The sequence below is a fragment of the Podarcis liolepis genome (assembly GCF_965112155.1).
Source record: "Podarcis liolepis genome assembly, chromosome: 9".
In the NCBI taxonomy this organism is placed as follows: domain Eukaryota; kingdom Metazoa; phylum Chordata; class Lepidosauria; order Squamata; family Lacertidae; genus Podarcis; species Podarcis liolepis.
In genome coordinates, this window is record NC_139564.1 from 7401395 (window position 1) to 7419951 (window position 18557).

The following is an 18557-nucleotide window of genomic DNA, read 5'->3' on the forward strand; positions in this document are numbered from 1 at the left end:
GAGATCCTGCCCAAGCAGGATGGAACTCTGTGACCATCAGCTGCTGCATGGGGAAATTCAATACAGTGGTACCTCCGGTTACGAACTCAATGCATTCTGGAGGTCCGTTTTTAACCAGAAACCATTCTTAACATGAGGCATGCTTTCGCTAATGGGGCCTCCTGCTGCCGCCACACCACTGGTGCATGACTTCCACTCGCATCCCAGGGCAAAGTTCGCTACTAGGAGCATCTACTTCCAGGTTAGCGGAATTCGTTACCCGAAGTGTTCGTAAGGAGGACATGTTTAGCCTGGAGAAGAGGAGGTTAAGGGGTGATATGATAGCCATGTTCAAATATATAAAAGGATGTCACATAGAGGAGGGAGAAAGGTTGTTTTCTGCTGCTCCAGAGAAGCGGACACGGAGCAATGGATCCAAACTACAAGAAAGAAGATTCCACCTAAACATTAGGAAGAACTTCCTGACAGTAAGAGCTGTTCGACAGTGGAATTTGCTGCCAAGGAGTGTGGTGGAGTCTCCTACTTTGGAGGTCTTTAAGCAGAGGCTTGACAACCATATGTCAGGAGTGCTCTGATGGTGTTTCCTGCTTGGGAGGGGGTTGGACTCGATGGCCCTTGTGGTCTCTTCCAACTCTATGATTCTATGATTCTATGATTCTACGTAACCCGAGGTTCCACTGTAGTGCAACCCAGTTTCCATGGAAAACTCACTGGTGTGCCTGAACCAGGTAGGATTGAACTCTGTGGGTAAAGTCTGAGGGAGTTAAGAGGACACTTAATGTCAAGTAAGGAGAGGGAAAGGCCATAGATAGACATACATGTGGATAAACTGGTTTCAGAAGAGAAAGTAGACTATAAATTGCTCTGGCCTGGAGCAGTGTAGCTAACTTCATTGAGGAATTAGAAATGCGGAAAGACAGAAGAGGAGGAGGAAAAAGAGAACCAGTGAACAACAGATGATTTCCTGTTCTAGATTGAAGGTCAGAAACTTTATCAACTTCATTATTGGTGTTCAGTTCCTTTGTCCTATGGAGATAATACAATATTATTAAACAGGGTGGTTGGGGTCACTTTAATATTTAAAGTGTTGCTTTAAAATATTAGGCCATTGTATATGTAGTTAAATAACACTATGCTATCTAATTGGAGTACAATGAAGTACAGACACAGCAACAAGGCCCCAAGTTGACAGCTTTACTGTCTAATAGGCTGATGTTGGAAACAAAGAGGCCCTTTGGGGCCAAGTTATAGAAAATGAGTGTGTTGCTTTCAGCTCTGAAAATGTTGAGAATATTTTGCATGTGAGCATTTGTACTGCGTAATAGATAGACTTCATTAATTTCATAGCCAGTATCCTGTACTCACATTAATTAAAAATGAAGCATCGTTTGGAAAAACCGTAGCCTGAACTGTATGGATTGTAGTGGTGGCATTTTGATTATGAGAAGCTTCTGTAGAAGCTTCATGCTGGGTCTACTGAAGGATTCTTGCCCCATCCAAACTTGTCTGTGCATTTGTGTGTATGAGAACATTGTGCATGTATCTGTGGGCATGCAGTTCCTCCCTGCAACTCATCTGGATTTGACACTCTTGTTTTAAAAGCATATTGTTATAGATAAAGTAAAGGTAAAGGGACCCCTGACAGTTAAGTCCAGTTGCGGACGACTCTGGGGTTGCTGGGCTCATCTCGCTTTACTGGCCGAGGGAGCTGGCGTTTATCCGCAGACGGCTTCTGGGTCATGTGGCCAGCATGACTAAGCCGCTTCTGGCAAACCAGAGCAGCGCACGGAAACGCCGTTTACCTTCTCGCTGGAGCGGTACCTATTTATCTACTTGCACTTTAACGTGCTTTCAAACTACTAGGTTGGCAGGAGCTGGGACCGAGCAACGGGAGCTCACCCGGTAGCGGGAATTCGAACCGCCAACCTTCCGATCGGCAAGCCCAAGGCTCAGTGGTTTAGACCACAGCGCCACCCGTGTTCCTTATTATTTTTAAATGAATGCATTTCAAGAGGATTTGATCCTTTTCTGTAATACCTCATAGTTACAGTATTGTTATCAGGCAGATTTTTGTAAGCAAAAGTATTTGTGCCTTTTGCATGCACTTTTGTTTTTGTGGGTTAGGACATGTAATTGCATGTAAAAGTGCACATAAATTTCATAACATTGTATAGAATCCATCACTTGGCCAAGACAACTTTGCTTCCTTTCCTATCAACTTCTTCCCCAGTGCTTCCTTCAATTTTACTTTTATACTTGAGTTGAGAAGAAGTTCAAAGCTCACACGTCTGATTATTATACAAGGGCCAGGGTGTCTTATCCCCAATAATTTTTAAGGAGCCACTTGAGTGAGTTTCCGTGTCCTGATCCTTAGGACAGCCTCCTGATTTATTGCAACCCATTGAAGAAGAGCTTCTTCCAACTTCTTTCCACCATGGCATAAGTAATATTTAGTGTGACAGGGAAGGTGTCCCGTCCCCCCAGTGGCAGAGAACCCCACAACTCACTTTTCTCTTCCCCATGGTTATCCTCCTCCTTATCCCATCTCACCACTGGCAGAGCCTTAGTTTCACTCTCTATCCCATCTCCTCTCTCCAGGGCCCCTTCATCACCCTGCTAGTCCCTGGCATTTACTTTGGAATATATCTTTTAATATAATGTAATTGAAATGTCATTGAAAGTTAGTATTTGTTGATCTATGAAAGTATGGATGTGGGTAATGTTTATACGTAAAATACTATTCAGTGTAGTAGTGACAAGAAAATGGATTCGGCCAGAACAGCTCACACAGTTTCCTATAGGCAGCATGAGAGAAAGAAGGGTGCTAGAAAAATGAGGCAAAGAAGCTAATTCAGAGTTCTGGTTTGTTAGCTTTGAAGGTGACCAGGGGCTTTTCAGTGACCAGGTGCAATTGGCCACTGATGCTGTCTGGGATGAAATATCATCCCAGGCCAATGGAGTTGCTTGTCTATCCTCCTGACAGCTACCAGAAGGAATGTTTGACTCTGTTGAGATCAATGAAAAATACATTACTTGGAAAATAAACCATTTGAAGAACGGACTCAGAAGTCCTAAATACAACTTGCATGCTTTTCCATATTTTATCCCTGCCCCTCACCAAAATATGAGGGTTCTGAAAAGCTGTGCTTTGAGGGATGCTACTAGTAAAATCAGTCAGGCAACAAGGTAGTGCATTCAAGTGGAATGCTAGCATTACATCTAAAAGGGATAAAGTCTTTATACTAAAATGTCAAGGCTGCCTTTTATTCAGGTCATTGACTGTTTCCAGCAGCTCAATGATATATAAGAATTTTAAGAAGAGTGAGAAGAATACACAGTCATTTATGGTTTGTTGTAAATGGCACTATGTCTGTGTGTGGTGGTGGTGATATTTATATCAATGCTGAGTATTATTGCAGCATACTAAAACTATTGCTGGAGGAGACTCTTGAGAGTCCCATGGACTGCAAGAAGATCAAACCTATCCATTCTTAAGGAAATCAGCCCTGAGTGCTCACTGGAAGGACAGATCCTGAAGCTGAGGCTCCAATACTTTGGCCACCTCATGAGAAGAGAAAACTCCCTGGAAAAGACCCTGATGTTGGGAAAGATGGAGGGCACAAGAAGAAGGGGACGACAGAGGATGAGGTGGTTGGACAGTGTTCTCGAAGCTACAAGCATGTGTCTGACCAAACTGCGGGAGGCAGTGGAAGACAGGAGTGCCTGGCGTGCTCTGGTCCATGGGGTCACGAAGAGTCGGACACGACTAAACGACTAAACAAACAAGAACTAAAACTATTGCAGAAATTCTATTTTTATGTAATAGCTGATTTCCTTTTAGTTATCTTTCTCTCTCTTACTTTTAACCGTGGGCTGATTTATACAACCAGGTGTACTAGTTATAAACTCCCATTCCATTCCTGCAACTTATGGCAAGGTAGTGTGCATTGTGTCTCTGTTTGGAAGGAAACACTTGCATAACTGCACCAGAGATTCAGAAATGAGTATGGAAGTTCCAGTTTTATGTTAAATTAGAAGCAAACTATAAAACAGTTTCTTTGATTTTTCAATGTTGGGTGTTCTTTCCATTTTTTTTTGTTTTGCTTCAGTGCTCTTTTCAGAAATATTTTAGTCAGTTGACTGAATCCTGTGATTCTTCAATGGCATCATGTGTCATAAAATAATAACATTTGATGTACTAAAGGGTAACAATTTTGTTCTACTTGCTATTTTGTTATACAGTTCTGCTTTCCTTCCACTTGTTATTTTTAACAAAAAAATTGGATATCTCTTTTGGTTGCCCCCCCGCCCTATACCAATGGAAGCCCAACATAAGTTAGCTTTCAGGGTTTTTGAAAACAGTTTGAAAAGAGGTCTGATAAAACTGACTTTCTGAACTGGCTTCTGTGGGATAGTGTGGTCACTGCTTAGAAAATGACTTGGCTTATCTGAGTTATTTTTGATATGATATTATTTGCTATTGATTTTGGTCAGGATTTTGGTCTTGTGCACAGGGTAGAATGAGAAGGACAATTTTCCCTTCTGGATGCATCTTCCCCATCCAACTGAATTTCCTATAGAGGTTCCTTGAAGGTCAGGGGTAGCTTTTCAGGTTGCATTAGGGAATGAATATGGAAAACCCTGGGTGCCTCCACTGTGTAGGCTTTTCAGGCTTGGCCTTTTGAAAGAAGAGGGATTATGCCATGAAAGAGCAAGCTGCTGAATGTCGGTTTATTATTGCATTTTATAATGTGAATTATAACCTTTGCAAACCATCTCTGTGTTTTAACTTGTATTTATAATAATTTATAATATAATATATGTCATCTTGTACATATTCAGTGTGACCTTTTAGGAAATTCCTATTAATGAATATATTTACTACAAAACTATTTCACCATTTACTACAAAAGTCATGGTTTCTGGATTTCTGGATTTCTCCATTGAGCTATGCTCCCATGTATGTGTGGTGACAGTCATGCATTGCTATCAAGTATATACAATAATATGGCTGTGATCCTGTACACACTTGTCATACATACAAGTAAACCCAATTGCACACATGCATAGTTATATTTCAGTGCCCAGAATCCTAAAGAGATACTTGAAGCCAGCCCCAGCCATCAGGTTATGACTTGAAGCCAGCCCCAGCCATCAGGTTATTTTCCAACAGCAGAACATCGTAGCACATTGTTGAAGAAAATGTAATTAAAATAACTGTTTTCTTTAAAAGGTCAGATTCAAATGGCATGACCAGGCATTCAACATAGAAGCTAATATTGTAAAGTGCATGTGCAGCAGAAGGCATGTGTGAGTGTGTGTGCATGCCTGTGTGTAGGTTTGACACATCTGTGCCAGAATAATAATAATAATAATAATAATAATAATAATAATAATAATAATAATAATATTTATAACCCACCCATCTGGCTAGGTTTCCCCAGCCACTCTGGCTGGCTCCCAACAGAATTAAAAGCACAATAAAACATCAAACATTAAAAACTTCCCTAAACAGGGCTGCCTTCAGATGTCTTCTAAAAGTCAGATAGTTGTTTATTTCCTTGACATCTTATGGAAGGACATTCCACAGGATGGGCGCCACCCCCGAGAAGGTCCTCTGCCTTGTTCCCTGTAACCTCACTTCTCACAGGGAAGTAACTGCCAGAAGGCTCAGTGTCCGGGCTGAACGATGGGGGAGGTGATGCTCCTTCAGGTACACTGGGCCAAAGCTGTTAAGGGCTTTCAAGGTCAGCACCAGCACTCTGAATTGCACTCAGAAACATATTGGGAGCCAATGTAGGTCTTTCAGGACCCGTGTTATATGGTCATAGAAGTAATGTTGGGGCTGGAGAAGAATCCCCCACCACAGATTGTGGATGTCTATAGGTCTGAGCAATACCTGGTTTTCAATATCACGATATATCACCAACTAAACACCACAATATCTCGATATATCATGACATGTATCTGTGGCGGCAGAGGGCCTTGCTGGGCCTTGCCATGGAAACGGAGGATTTTGCTGGGTATCCCTGCAGCAGAGGAGGGCCTCACTACACCTATCCACAGCAGCGGCAGGCCTTGCTGTGCCTCCCCACAGCTGCTGAGGGCCTCGCAGTGTCTCCCTGCAGCTGTGGAGGGCCTCCCCAAGCATCCCCACAGAGGTGGAGGGCCCCGTCGCGCCTTTCTGCAGTGGTGGAAGGCCTTGCCATGCCTCCCCATGGCAGTGGAGGGCTTTAAAATGTAAGGAAGTAGTAGATTTAATAAAAATATTAAATAAACTTCTCTATAATATTTTTAACATACAGTGGTACCTCAGTTTACATACGCTTCAGGTTGCATACGCTTCAGGTTACAGACTCCGCTAACCAAGAAATAGTGCTTCAGGTTAAGAACTTTGCTTCAGGATGAGAACAGAAATCGTGTTCCGGCGGCGCGGCAGCAGCAGGAGGCCCCATGAGCTAAAGTGGTGCTTCAGGTTAAGTACAGTTTCAGGTTAAGTACGGACCTCCGGAACGAATTAAGTACTTAACCCGAGGTACCACTGTACTTTCAGCTAATTTAAGAATAGTTCAGGTGATTTCCTAGTCAAGTTGCATCTGCTTCCCCACTCAGAGGTCTAAGTGGAATCTGTTCATGCATAAGCCCCACTGAGTTCAACTAAACTTCTACCTTCCTGGGAGTAAGCCCCATTGAATTCAGTAGGGCTTGCTTGTGAGTAGATATGTATTTGCTTGCACTGCTTACAAACATCTTCTGCACCATTCTCACACTGTACCCAGCCTCCCATTTCAGCAGAAGGCAGCCAGTTAAATCTTCTCCCCTTCATTTCCCCCTGACACAGAAGCCCCCTCCCAAAAAAACCCCCATCCCACCAATTTATCCCTTTTTATCAAAGAGAGGGAGGGCAAGCAAACAAAGGCTTAATCTCCAATCAGCAAACAAACAAACAACCTTCCTTTTTAGTATGGAGGAAAGCTATTTAGGGGGATAACAAAAATAAAAACACTTCCTCTCTTTTTTTCACTGAGAGAAGAAAGAAAGAAAAGTGCTTTCCACTTCTTTGTTTACATTCCCTGTTCACTTTGCTGCTGGATCCTTGATTGTCTAGTCATGGGAGATCTCTCCTGGATTGTTAGCAGGTTGTTCATAATTAGCTGAGCTCTGAGAGTTTTTGAGAGCAGCAAGTTCTGCTGAAGGAGTTGGTTTGTGTGCTTCTGAGGAGTTAAAATTGGCTGCAGCCTAGGGCTTCTACAGTGGAACCTCGAGTTATGGCAGGGATCCCTTCCTGAAGCCTCGCCACAACCCGAAAAAGTTACAACCCAAAGTGTCGCTTCTGAGCATGCACAGACGCGATTTAGCACTTTCTGCAAGCTGAGGGTGAAGTTAGCCGGAGGCAACATAACCTGAGACTCCAGTGTGTCCTTATTTTTCAGTGAGGGGAATGACAACAAAGCAGGGACAGAGGTGACTGTCTTCTTGTTGAGGAAAGTAGCAATAAAGCTGAAAGCCTTGGCAGGTTTGTGTGAGGGCTTATCCTCATTTCTTATCAGTTAGGAGGGAGGAGGGAGAGAGCAAACAAAGCCTGCAAACTATCTGCAAACTATCTGTAAAGTATCCATTCAGCTGAGCTCTCCCCACCCCCCAAGCTGTCAAGTCTCAACCTTTTGTTCACTGGTATATTGCCTTGTTTAAGTACTTATCCACAATGTTACAGTGGTACCTCGGGTTACAGACACTTCAGTTTACAGACTCCGCTAACCCAGAAATAGTACCTCGGGTTAAGAACTTTGCTTCAGGATGAGAACAGAAATCGTGCTTCGACGGCGCGGCAACAGCAGGAGGCCCCATTAGCTAAAGTGGTGCTTCAGCTTAAGAACAGTTTCAGGTTAAGAACGGACCTCTGGAACGAATTAAGTACTTAACCCAAGGTACCACTGTATTTCAATACAGTCCTACCTTGGTTCTCAAACAGAATCCCTTCCAAAAGTCCGTTGACTTCTGAAAACGTTCAGAAACCAAGGCATGACTTCCGATTGGCTGCAGGAGTTTGCTGCACTAAATAAGAAGCCGCGAAAGCCGCGACGGATGTTTGGCTTCCAAAAAAAGTTTGCAAACCTGAACACTCACTTTTGGGTTTGCGGCATTCGCAAGTCAAAGCTTTAGAGTTACAGGGCGTTCGAAAACCAAGGTTTTCAATGGTTTGACGATTTATTACACAGCCCTAGATGTCTAGTTGAGAAACATTCTTTCCAGTTAGTTATGGTGGTCTTATACTTGACTATATCTTTTAATACTAATGTGCACTAGTAAAACGGAGGTTCCGGAGACTGCATGTAAAGCTGAAATCAAGGAATAGCCAGAACAATCCTGTTCTGGTGTGACCATTTCTACCTTTCCAGAGCTGGTGCCCCAAGCAGACCTTGTCCTCCATGTAAAGCAGAGAGCTTTTAAGCCTAGCTTCCCAGGCCCTCGGAAGGTCTCACATGCGCTCTTCAGCCCTTCATGAGATCTCACATAGCCCCATAAGATCTTGCAAGACCTTCCCAGAACTCTGACGGCAAGTCTGTGAGAGCTTAAAAGTTATGATGCATAAAGTGCTCTTTATGCATCATAGCTTTTAAGCTCTCTGCCTTGCATGTGTTTAATTTGTGCAATTGCGTGAGGCTGGCTGCCAAGCGCGCCTTATTGCAAGGTGACTGTATACAAATGAATAAGGATTTTGCAGGGACAGTTACTTGGACTTGTAGCAAAGTCACAGATGCAAGAAATAAATTAGTTGAGGGCTCAGCAAGTCGCTGAGTGAATCAATCTCTTCCTTGAGAAAATTCTGAGCTGTATATAGAACTTCCAGGAAAGTAGTCTCTTCAGCAGAATGTATTTGAGCTGTTGACAGTTATTTGCACTAACCTGTCTCCACTCTCACTTTACGTGCCCTTCCTGCCCTTTATGTCTCTCCAGACTCCCCCAGGTGCACTGGAATTGTACTTCAAACTGCAGGTCTTAGCATTTGAGCTGTGTCAATCTTTTTTTTTTTTTAATAAATTTTTTATTGGTTTTACAATTTTTTATACACAATACAAACAAATAAAAAGACAAACAAACATGTATAATTTCGTATCCTTTTTTTCATAAACCTCGCTTCTCGGACTCCCCCAAATCTCCCCTTTCTGCATCCAAAATTTCAAAATTGTTTCAGCAAATCCTAAATTTAATCTTAACAAATATATTCCTTCATTATTCTTTTCTTTAACTTGGTCTTTTATCGCTGTAATCTCCTTATCTTTCTAAAGAACCTCAACATTTTAACATTCATCAATTTTATAATATTTCTTAAGATAGATTTTAAATTTCTTCCAATCTTCTTCCGCCGTCTCTTTCCCCTGGTCACGGATTCTGCCAGTCATTTCAGCCAGTGTCATATAGTCCATCACCTTCATCTGCCATTCTTCCAGAGTGGGTAGGTCTTGTGTCTTCCAATACTTTGCGATGAGTATTCTTGCCGCTGTTGTAGCATACATAAAAAATGTTCTATCTTTCTTTGACACCAATTGGCAGGCAATGCCCAAGAGAAAGGCCTCTGGTTTCTTAGGGAAGGTACATTTAAGTACCTTTTTCATTTCATTATATATCATTTCCCAGAAAGCCTTAATCTTCTGGCACGTCCACCAAAGGTGATAAAAGGTACCTTCAGTTTCTTTACATTTCCAACACTTATTGTCAGGCAAATGGTAAATTTTTGCTAGCTTGACTGGGGTCATGTACCACCTATAGATCATTTTCATAATATTTTCCTTTAAAGCATTACATGCCGTAAATTTTATACCGGTGTTCCACAACCATTCCCAGTCAGCAAACATAATATTATGACCAATGTCCTGTGCCCACTTAATCATAGCTGATTTAACTATTTCATCTTGTGTATTCCATTTCAGCAGCAAGTTATACATTCTTGACAAATTCTTAGTATTGGGTTCTAACAGTTCAGTTTCTAATTTTGATTTCTCCACCTGGAAGCCAATTTTCCTGTCTTGTTTATACACCTCCATTATTCGATAATAATGGAGCCAATCTCGTACTTTGGGTTTCAATTTCTCATGACTCTGTAACTTCAATTTATCTCCATCTTGTTCCAAAATTTCCCAATGCTTTGGCCATTCGGCTTCCATATTAAGCTTTTTCAACGCCTTAGCCTCCAAGGGTGACAACCATCTAGGGGTTTTGTTTTCCAACAGATCTTTGTATCTTATCCAAACATTATATAATGCTTTTCTGACAATATGATTTTTGAAGGCCCTATGCACCTTAATTTTGTCATACCATAGATATGCATGCCAACCAAATGTATTATTAAAACCTTCTAAATCCAAGATATCTGTATTCTCGAGGAGCATCCACTCTTTCAGCCAGCAAAACCCTGCTGATTCATAGTACAATTTTAAGTCCGGCAGGGCAAATCCCCCTCTTTCTTTTGCATCCGTCAGTATTTTAAATTTTATTCTGGGCTTTTTGCCCTGCCAGACAAATTTCGAAATGTCCTCCTGCCACCTCTTGAAACAGTCCATCTTGTCAAGAATTTGCAATGTTTGAAACAAAAATAACATTCTGGGCAATACATTCATCTTAATAACTGCAATTCGGCCTAACATTGACAATTTCAAATTTGACCATATTTCTAGATCTTTTTAAATTTCTGACCAACATTTCTCATAGTTGTCTTTATACAAGTTCAAATTCTTAGATGTCAAATGAACCCCTAGGTATTTCACCTTCTTAACCACTGTCAAACCTGTTTCATTCTGGAACTTCTCCCTCTCCATGACTGTTCAATTTCCCCCCCAAAACTTTAGTCTTTTGTTTATTCAGTTTAAATCCGGCCACTTGACCAAATTCTAGAATTAATTCCAACACCCTTTTTGTACTAGTGTCTGGCTCTTGTAAGGTTAATACTAGGTCATCTGCGAAGGCCCTTAGCTTATAATGTTTAGCTCCGACCTGTACCCCTTTTACCTGCTGGTCATCTCTAATCATATTTAGCAACACCTCCAGAACAGAAATAAAGAGTAATGGGGAGATTGGGCACCCCTGTCGTGTTCCTTTTTCTATTTTAAGTTCTTCCGTTATCACGTTATTTACAATCAACTTTGCTTTTTGTTCAGAACATATAGCACCCATACCATTCTCAAATCCTTGGCCTACCCCCATCCCATGAAGATTCTTTTTCATAAAATTCCAAGAAATATTGTCAAAGGCTTTCTCCGCGTCCACAAAGATCAAAACTGCTTTAGTATTTATATTCACCTCCAATAGTTCCAAAATGTCTATTATATTCCTCACATTGTCTGATAAATGCCTTTTTGGGAGAAAGCCTGCTTGGTTCCTATGAATCTTCTCCTTCAACACTCTTTTCAATCTTTTTGCCAAAATGTCTGCAAAAATTTTGTAATCCACATTAAGTAATGATATTGGGCGATAGTTCTTAAGTTGAGTCTTTTCAGTCTCTGTTTTTGTTATGAGTGTAATATACGCTTCTTTCCACGATTCTGGTGCCCTTTTCCCCTCTAAAATCTCATTACAGACTTCCTTTAATGGTTGTATCAACCACTCCTTCAATGCTTTATAATATCTGGAAGCTGTGTCAATCTGAGGTTGCTTACACGGGTCTTTCAGTGTTGTGAATCTACAAAGCTACCCGTATTTAAAATTACAGTGGTACCTCGGGTTACATACACTTCAGGTTACATACGCTTCAGGTTACAGACTCTACTAACCCAGAAATAGTACCTCGGGTTAAGAACTTTGCTTCAGGATGAGAACAGAAATCGTGCAGCGGCGCAGCAGCAGCGGGAGGCCCCATTAGCTAAAGTGGTGCTTCAGGTTAAGAACAGTTTCAGGTTAAGTACGGACCTCTGGAATGAATTAAGTACTTAACCCGAGGTACCAATGTAGTGCAGTTATGTCTCTGGCAGCTTCTCTTGTTAACATTAATATGTCTGTTCATCCAAGACTGGAACTTGTATCATTATCCATTCATCACATAGCTTTAAACATTATCCTTTGTTCAAGGTAATGTCATGAAATATATTATTCAAGACTAAAAAACACCTGCAGATTTCCCTTTTCCTTCTTGAGACATATTTTTCACTGCCCAACAGGGTTTAGCAGAAGGTAAGGAAGGTCTTTGTTTGTTTTGTTTGTTTAGTCATTTAGTCGTGTCCGACTCTTCGTGACCCCATGGACCAGAGCACGCCAGGCACTCCTGTCTTCCACTGCCTCCTGCAGTTTGGTTAGACTCATGTTTGTAGCTTCGAGAACACTGTCCAACCATCTCGTCCTCTGTCGTCCCCTTCTCCTTGTGCCCTCCATTTTTCCCAGCATCAGGGTCTTTTCCACGGAGTCTTCTCTTCTCATGAGGTGGCCAAAGTATTGGAGCCTCAGCTTCACGATCTGTCCTTCCAGTGAGCACTCAGGGCTGATTTCCTTCAGAATGGATACGTTTGATCTTCTTGCAGTCCATGGGACTCTCAAGAGTCTCCTCCAGCACCATAATTCTAAAGCATCAATTCTCCGGCGATCAGCCTTCTTTATGGTCCAGCTCTCACTTCCATACATCACTACTGGGAAAACCATGGCTTTAACTATACGGACCTTTGTTGGTAAGGTGATGTCTCTGATTTTTAAGATGCTGTCTAGGTTTGCCATCGCCTTTCTCCCAAGGAGCAGGCGTCTTTTAATTTCCTGACTGCTGTCACCATCTGCAGTGATCATGGAGCCCAAGAAAGTAAAATCTCTCACTGCCTCCATTTCTTCCCCTTCTATTTGCCAGGAGGTGATGGGACCAGTGGCCATGATCTTCGTTTTTTTGATGTTGAGCTTCAGACCATATTTTGCGCTCTCCTCTTTCACCCTCATTAAAAGGTTCTTTAATTCCTCCTCACTTTCTGCCATCAATGTTGTGTCCTCTGCATATCTGAGGTTGTTGATATTTCTTCTGGCGATCTTAATTCCGGCTAGGGATTCATCCAGCCCAGCCTTTCGCATGATGAATTCTGCATATAAGTTAAATAAGCAGGAGGACAATATACAGCCTTGCCGTACTCCTTTCCCAATTTTGAACCAATCAGTTGTTCCATATCCAGTTCTAACTGTAGCTTCTTGTCCCACATAGAGATTTCTCAGGAGACAGATAAGGAAGGTCAGCCCTCCTCAAAAGCAGCTGATTAATTCCAGAGTACTTTCTAATTACTGCTTCTTTTGAAACAACCATTGTCTTGTAAGCATGCTTATTGTCATGCTTAGAGGTCTTGGGAGGGAAGGAAGGAAGGAAGGAAATGACCATTACCCAACAAGCTAGGCTTGTCTAAAGTTTTGCACAATGTAAGACACTCATAACATGTCTAAAATGTCCCTTCAACATTCAGATCTATACGTTTCTAAAAAAAAATGTGCCATATCTGTTTAAACTCAGATTCACAGCTCAGAGTGTGATATACTGGTGCCTTCAAGTGTTCCACTGAATTTCAGCATGCTGACTTTTTTGTTTAAAACAAGCTGCTTAAGCCTTGTTAGCTCGACATCTTTTTAGCACTTTTCAGATTTGGAAAGCAGCCTGAATTAACAACATTTCTTTTTAGATTTAAATTGAAAAGGAGGGGTGGACTTTGAGATGTTTTGCATGTTGAGATGTTTTGCATGTTTTGTACCAATGAACCCACATGCTACTGCAAGAGAGAGATTTCCCTTTTGGACTGCTTGTGTATGATTTATGACTCATTTGTGCTTGTGTATGATTTATGACATACTCTAGTAGTATGCTCACATAGTAAAATAAAATTAATTTTCTTTATTTTAAGTAAAGTACAAACTGATATGTGGTAAAATATATTTATATTTGTAAATATGTATTTATATTTAAATACATTTTGGGGTGGAAAGAACTGTATGATACAGCTTTATCTTCTCTTTTAAATCTATTTATTGAATATATATTTTTAAAAAGCAACCACAAAACACTCTCAAATGGATCTAGCAGCACAAGCAATGCATGTTTGCCTGAAAGTAAGTCCCATTATAAGAAGTAGGGCTCATTGCTTAATAAGTGCACCCAGTATTGCTCGAAATCATCATGTTCAGAATAAGAAATTGAGCGCTCTGCAGAAACAAAGTAAACTGCCCTTCAGAACTCTATTACAGAGTGGTATTCTGTATAGATGACTTCTGATAAATTATTTATTTAGGCTTAAAGTCTGGAAAAATGTTTACCCCTCTTAAGTTTGCTCCATTCTTGTTTAACATTTGGCAAATGTCAGTATGGCTGCTGTCAACACATATATATGAGAAGCTTGACAGTTAATGGGTGAAAACACTTTTTCATAGGCCAGGATCCAAAGAAAGGTGATTTGTCATGCTGTATAGTATAAGGGGACACTTCATACAAAATGAAAGTCCAAGCTTCCATTAGGTACATGGAAAAGAAGTTGTCTGGTTCCATAGATCCATACCTTATTTAAGAAAACTTATTAGAGGATCTATCTAACATTAACTGTATCTTCAGAAGCTCTTGAAAAATAGTCATAACCATAATTAAATACTCTCTCCAGCTTCTTTTGCATAACCACCACATCACATAACTACATTTCACTATCATCTGCTTAATATCAGCATCAGTTATTATTTGCTCTTGACCAAATACAAAGTGGCAGATGGCAGACCTCTATCTCATACCATTTTAGAAAATCAAATTTGCCAAACCTCCTTTGTGTTTAATTTTCACCCCATTTTATATTTAATATTTATGCTTACTCTAATTCATCTTCCAAGAAGATGCAACAACTTTTTGATCATTGTATTCGTTCTGTTAGTATTAATTTATTCTAATACTTAGGGCCATGGTGGGTATGTTTTACTTGGTTGTTGTTGCAAAGATAATAGAAAATGCTTTATGTAGTGATAGATAGTTTAATATCAGTCAAAATTCAGCTAGGTATATAATAAAACTGTGAAATATCACTAAATCAGCAGTAAGAGATGATGCACTGAGATTTTTATTCACTTTGTAGATCAGGAGATGGAGTGTTCCAGCTTGTATTTAGCCTCTCTCAAACCATGATATGTGCAAAGAAAGAATGACTGGAGAAGGAAACTTGGGTATATGAATTCCCAGTTCAATACCACAGGACTCAGGCATGACTGCCTTATTAGAAGAGCTTCTGAGGATTAAGCAAAATCGAGCTGGATACTGTACACAAGGTTCCAATTAGCCCTCTCTAGCTTAATTTATTCATTCATTATTTTAAAGACACATCTATACCACCTTTCAGACTAAAATTCTTCTCTAGGTGGTTCACATAAAACATAATAAAATACAATAGACATTGAAAAATATCAACAAAACAATGTCATATTATTTAAACTAGCAGTCTAATATCAAAAGTATACCATAATAGAATCGCCACGATCAGACCACAAAGTCAGATCCCTCACAGCAATTAGTTTCTGTAAGTCAAGTTAAAAGGTATTGTCTTACCCTTATTGATGATTTCGTGATTTTACTCTTTCCTAAATGGTCCACGGGACTGCTTTAATCCCATGACACTGGTACTGAACTACTTGAATATGAGTTTGTTATACACAACTGAATGTTGCCAGTATTGAATCTTGTATATCTATTCTAATGGGGAAAATACTGAGAAAGGAGTTGTTTGGTAGTCCATAACTAGAATGATTTTTTATGCTTCTACATATTTGGCAATTTCTTTTGCATTGCTTCCATTAATTCATCAACATTGAATCATGCTGCTCCAAGGTAGGAGGCAGCAGAAAGAGAGGATCTGAAGTTCCTTATGCTGTTCTGGGTCCAATGCAGACATTAGTGACATAGTTGCACTATCCATCAGTCCCATGTGGTGTATATATTTCCCTGCTCCACTTTGTGTTGGCTTTGAATCGGTACATAATCTGATGCAGGTCACATGGTGTCTTCAAATACTGAGGCATGGTTGATGTTCAACATCATCTTTGGATTTGTGTAGAACTCATCACAGCCTTGGGTATATCTTTCAAACTAGCACATAAACAGTAAATCTAATTTACTTGCCTTGCCTTTAGTGTCTTGATTTTTCTTTTGTCCAGAAGTTCACTAAATGTAGAACGGACTCAAATTGCACTTATGATTTATAACACAGCATAACAGAACTACAGTTTAGTGTCTTTGGAGATAATCTTTTTACAGTATCTCAGTTGTCATTTCAGTAACTGATCCAAGCTTGCATGTGTCTGTCTGTATGTGTGTCAGCTATACAGCTGAGTTGAATAAAACATTCCTGAATCTGGAAATTACTCGGTTCATCTTTCTTTCCATGATCTTTTGCTCTCAGTATAGCATGGTAGGCTGCTTTCAGTTCATTGTGTGAAAGCTGCCAAAAACTACTTTTCTTTGTTTCAGATGCTACTAGTTTGTGCTAAGCAAGCTGTCTATTGTAAAAAACAACAACAGCAAGCCATCTGTAACTTTCAATCACTGAGTATCTATTATTGGTGACATTATACCTTTAGCACTGTTTAGTGCCCATTCCCCTGCGTCCTTTAGCTCTAACTGTGTGTGGCATGTTGTCACTGTGGGAATAACATTTTAGCACTGTGCCAAATACCTACAAGATCGGCTGTAGTTTTATTTTGTATGGTAATAGAGGCAGCACATAAGAAATGAGAGTTTAGTACAGAAGCAAGGATTTGTAGAATTATTCCATAGGCTGTATTGAGGCATTGCACTTATAAGGGATAATGCTTTAGACTACAGGATTCCACTTCTTTCATTTAAAAATACAGTTCTGTAAAATATCTATAAAGCAACTTTGCTGAACATACCTAATTTTCAGTGCACCTTCTCTCATCTGGTTGCTTGTGATAATAAATAATCATATTGGGATACAAGGCAGGGAAGTTGGTTTGGTTTTCGAACACAAATTAATTTAATTGGTCTGTGTGATCCACGTAGGTTAGGAAAAAAATATGTGCGGACTAGTAACTCTTGTGAACTCATATGCAAGACTGCAGATATATAGTCCAGGATCCATCCAAAATCCAGGGGCCAATGTAAACCCTCTGGAAGCGGCTGGAGGGAGAAGACATGTCCATTCATTGGATCTCCTCAGTAACCATCACCAGAGAGTTTATGGCCAAACTGCATGGTGCACAAGAAGGACAGCTTTTCCATTATCTTAATGATAGGGCTAATGCTGTGCTTGCAATGGGGAACCTGGATGTCCTTTGAGTGGACAGGCTGGTCAGGGTTGCTTGCATGGCATGCCACATTGGGTTTAAAGGGGTATGGGGCAGGTGGAGAAGTAGAGAAACTCAGTGTTTTGTGGTAGAAAAGCAATTCTAGACAGAAGGAGCTAGACAATCAGAAGCAACTCTTACCCTTTTGTATCTGAGGCTTTTGGGGAGCTCTATCATACATTCTGCGAGTGTTGCTGGTGTCAGCAGCAAGTTGAATGCTGTGACACAGCTTTAGCCAGTGGTCATTGGCATATTGTCTGGCAATCCACTGGGCATCGCTCCTTGCCTTTATCAGTGTAGCAAGTGTCTTTTCACAGGGCACACACTTGTAGTTTACAAGAACCTTGTGCTTTGCAGTGATAACAGGCTCCATGTCCTTTATGCCAGACTCAAACCAATTGGGGATCTGTTGCTCTCTTTTGCCAAAGAAGGACATGGCTGTGTTGTAGATTGCCTCTTTGATGTGGTTCCACCTTGCTCTGGTGCTATGTCTAGGGCAGTTCAGTAGAGCTTGTTCAATGGAATCAGAGAAGCGTTCACAAAACTCAGATATGACTGATAAAAGTAGTGTGGAAGTTTTCCTCACCTCCTGGCTTCAAATGCTCTGACAACATTGGTTCTCTGTTTGCTCTCAGGAAGAAGGGTAGATGAATAAAGTTGGTGACACCTCTAATCAAATTAGAATGAGTTTTAGACTATCACTTTGCATATTGAGTGTCATTTTCAATTTTGATATAATAATAATGATAATCATCATCATCATCATCATCATCACTAACTGTGCATGACCATTAGTGTGCATGTTGTCTTGGAATTATATGGACAAAGACTAAGCTGTTTAATATAGAATCTTGTTTTTTATGTTTCCTGCTCTCCTTGAAGTCAGTACAATGGTATCCTTGAAGGTGGATTGTAGTTGGAGCTGTTTTGGTGTATTTAATAATATTATAATAAATGTGTTTAAGGTGCCACAAGACTTTGCTGGTTTTTTTAAAAAGAAAAAAGAAAATGTTGAGTCATGTGTCTTATGTCTGCTGAGAACAATTGTAAAACAAATTAAAGTTGTAGTCATTAACCTTTTTTAAAAAAACTTCTTTAAAGGTGACAACCCTTGTAAATACAAGTAACAAAGGACCATCTGGTAAAAAGAAAGGTCGATCTAAGAAGGCTCATGTGCTGGCTGCTTCAGTTGAACAAGCTACTCAAAACTTTTTGGAAAAAGGAGAACAGATTGCAAAGGAGAGCCAGGACCTAAAAGATGAACTGGTGGCTGCTGTGGA

General features: G+C 40.4%; 1 protein-coding gene across 1 annotated transcript in view; it reads left to right on the forward strand.

The window, feature by feature from the left end:
- The window catches only part of LOC310686575 (catenin alpha-2-like), a gene marked incomplete at its 3' end in the record, with an annotated part of 113971 nt that overhangs the window by 85171 nt on the left and 10243 nt on the right, over positions 1 to 18557 (forward strand). Inside the window, exon 3 of the mRNA XM_083460408.1 lies at positions 18379 to 18552. Coding sequence (XP_083316534.1) covers positions 18379 to 18552 — 174 coding nt within the window. The remainder of the gene's footprint in view (positions 1 to 18378; positions 18553 to 18557) is intronic.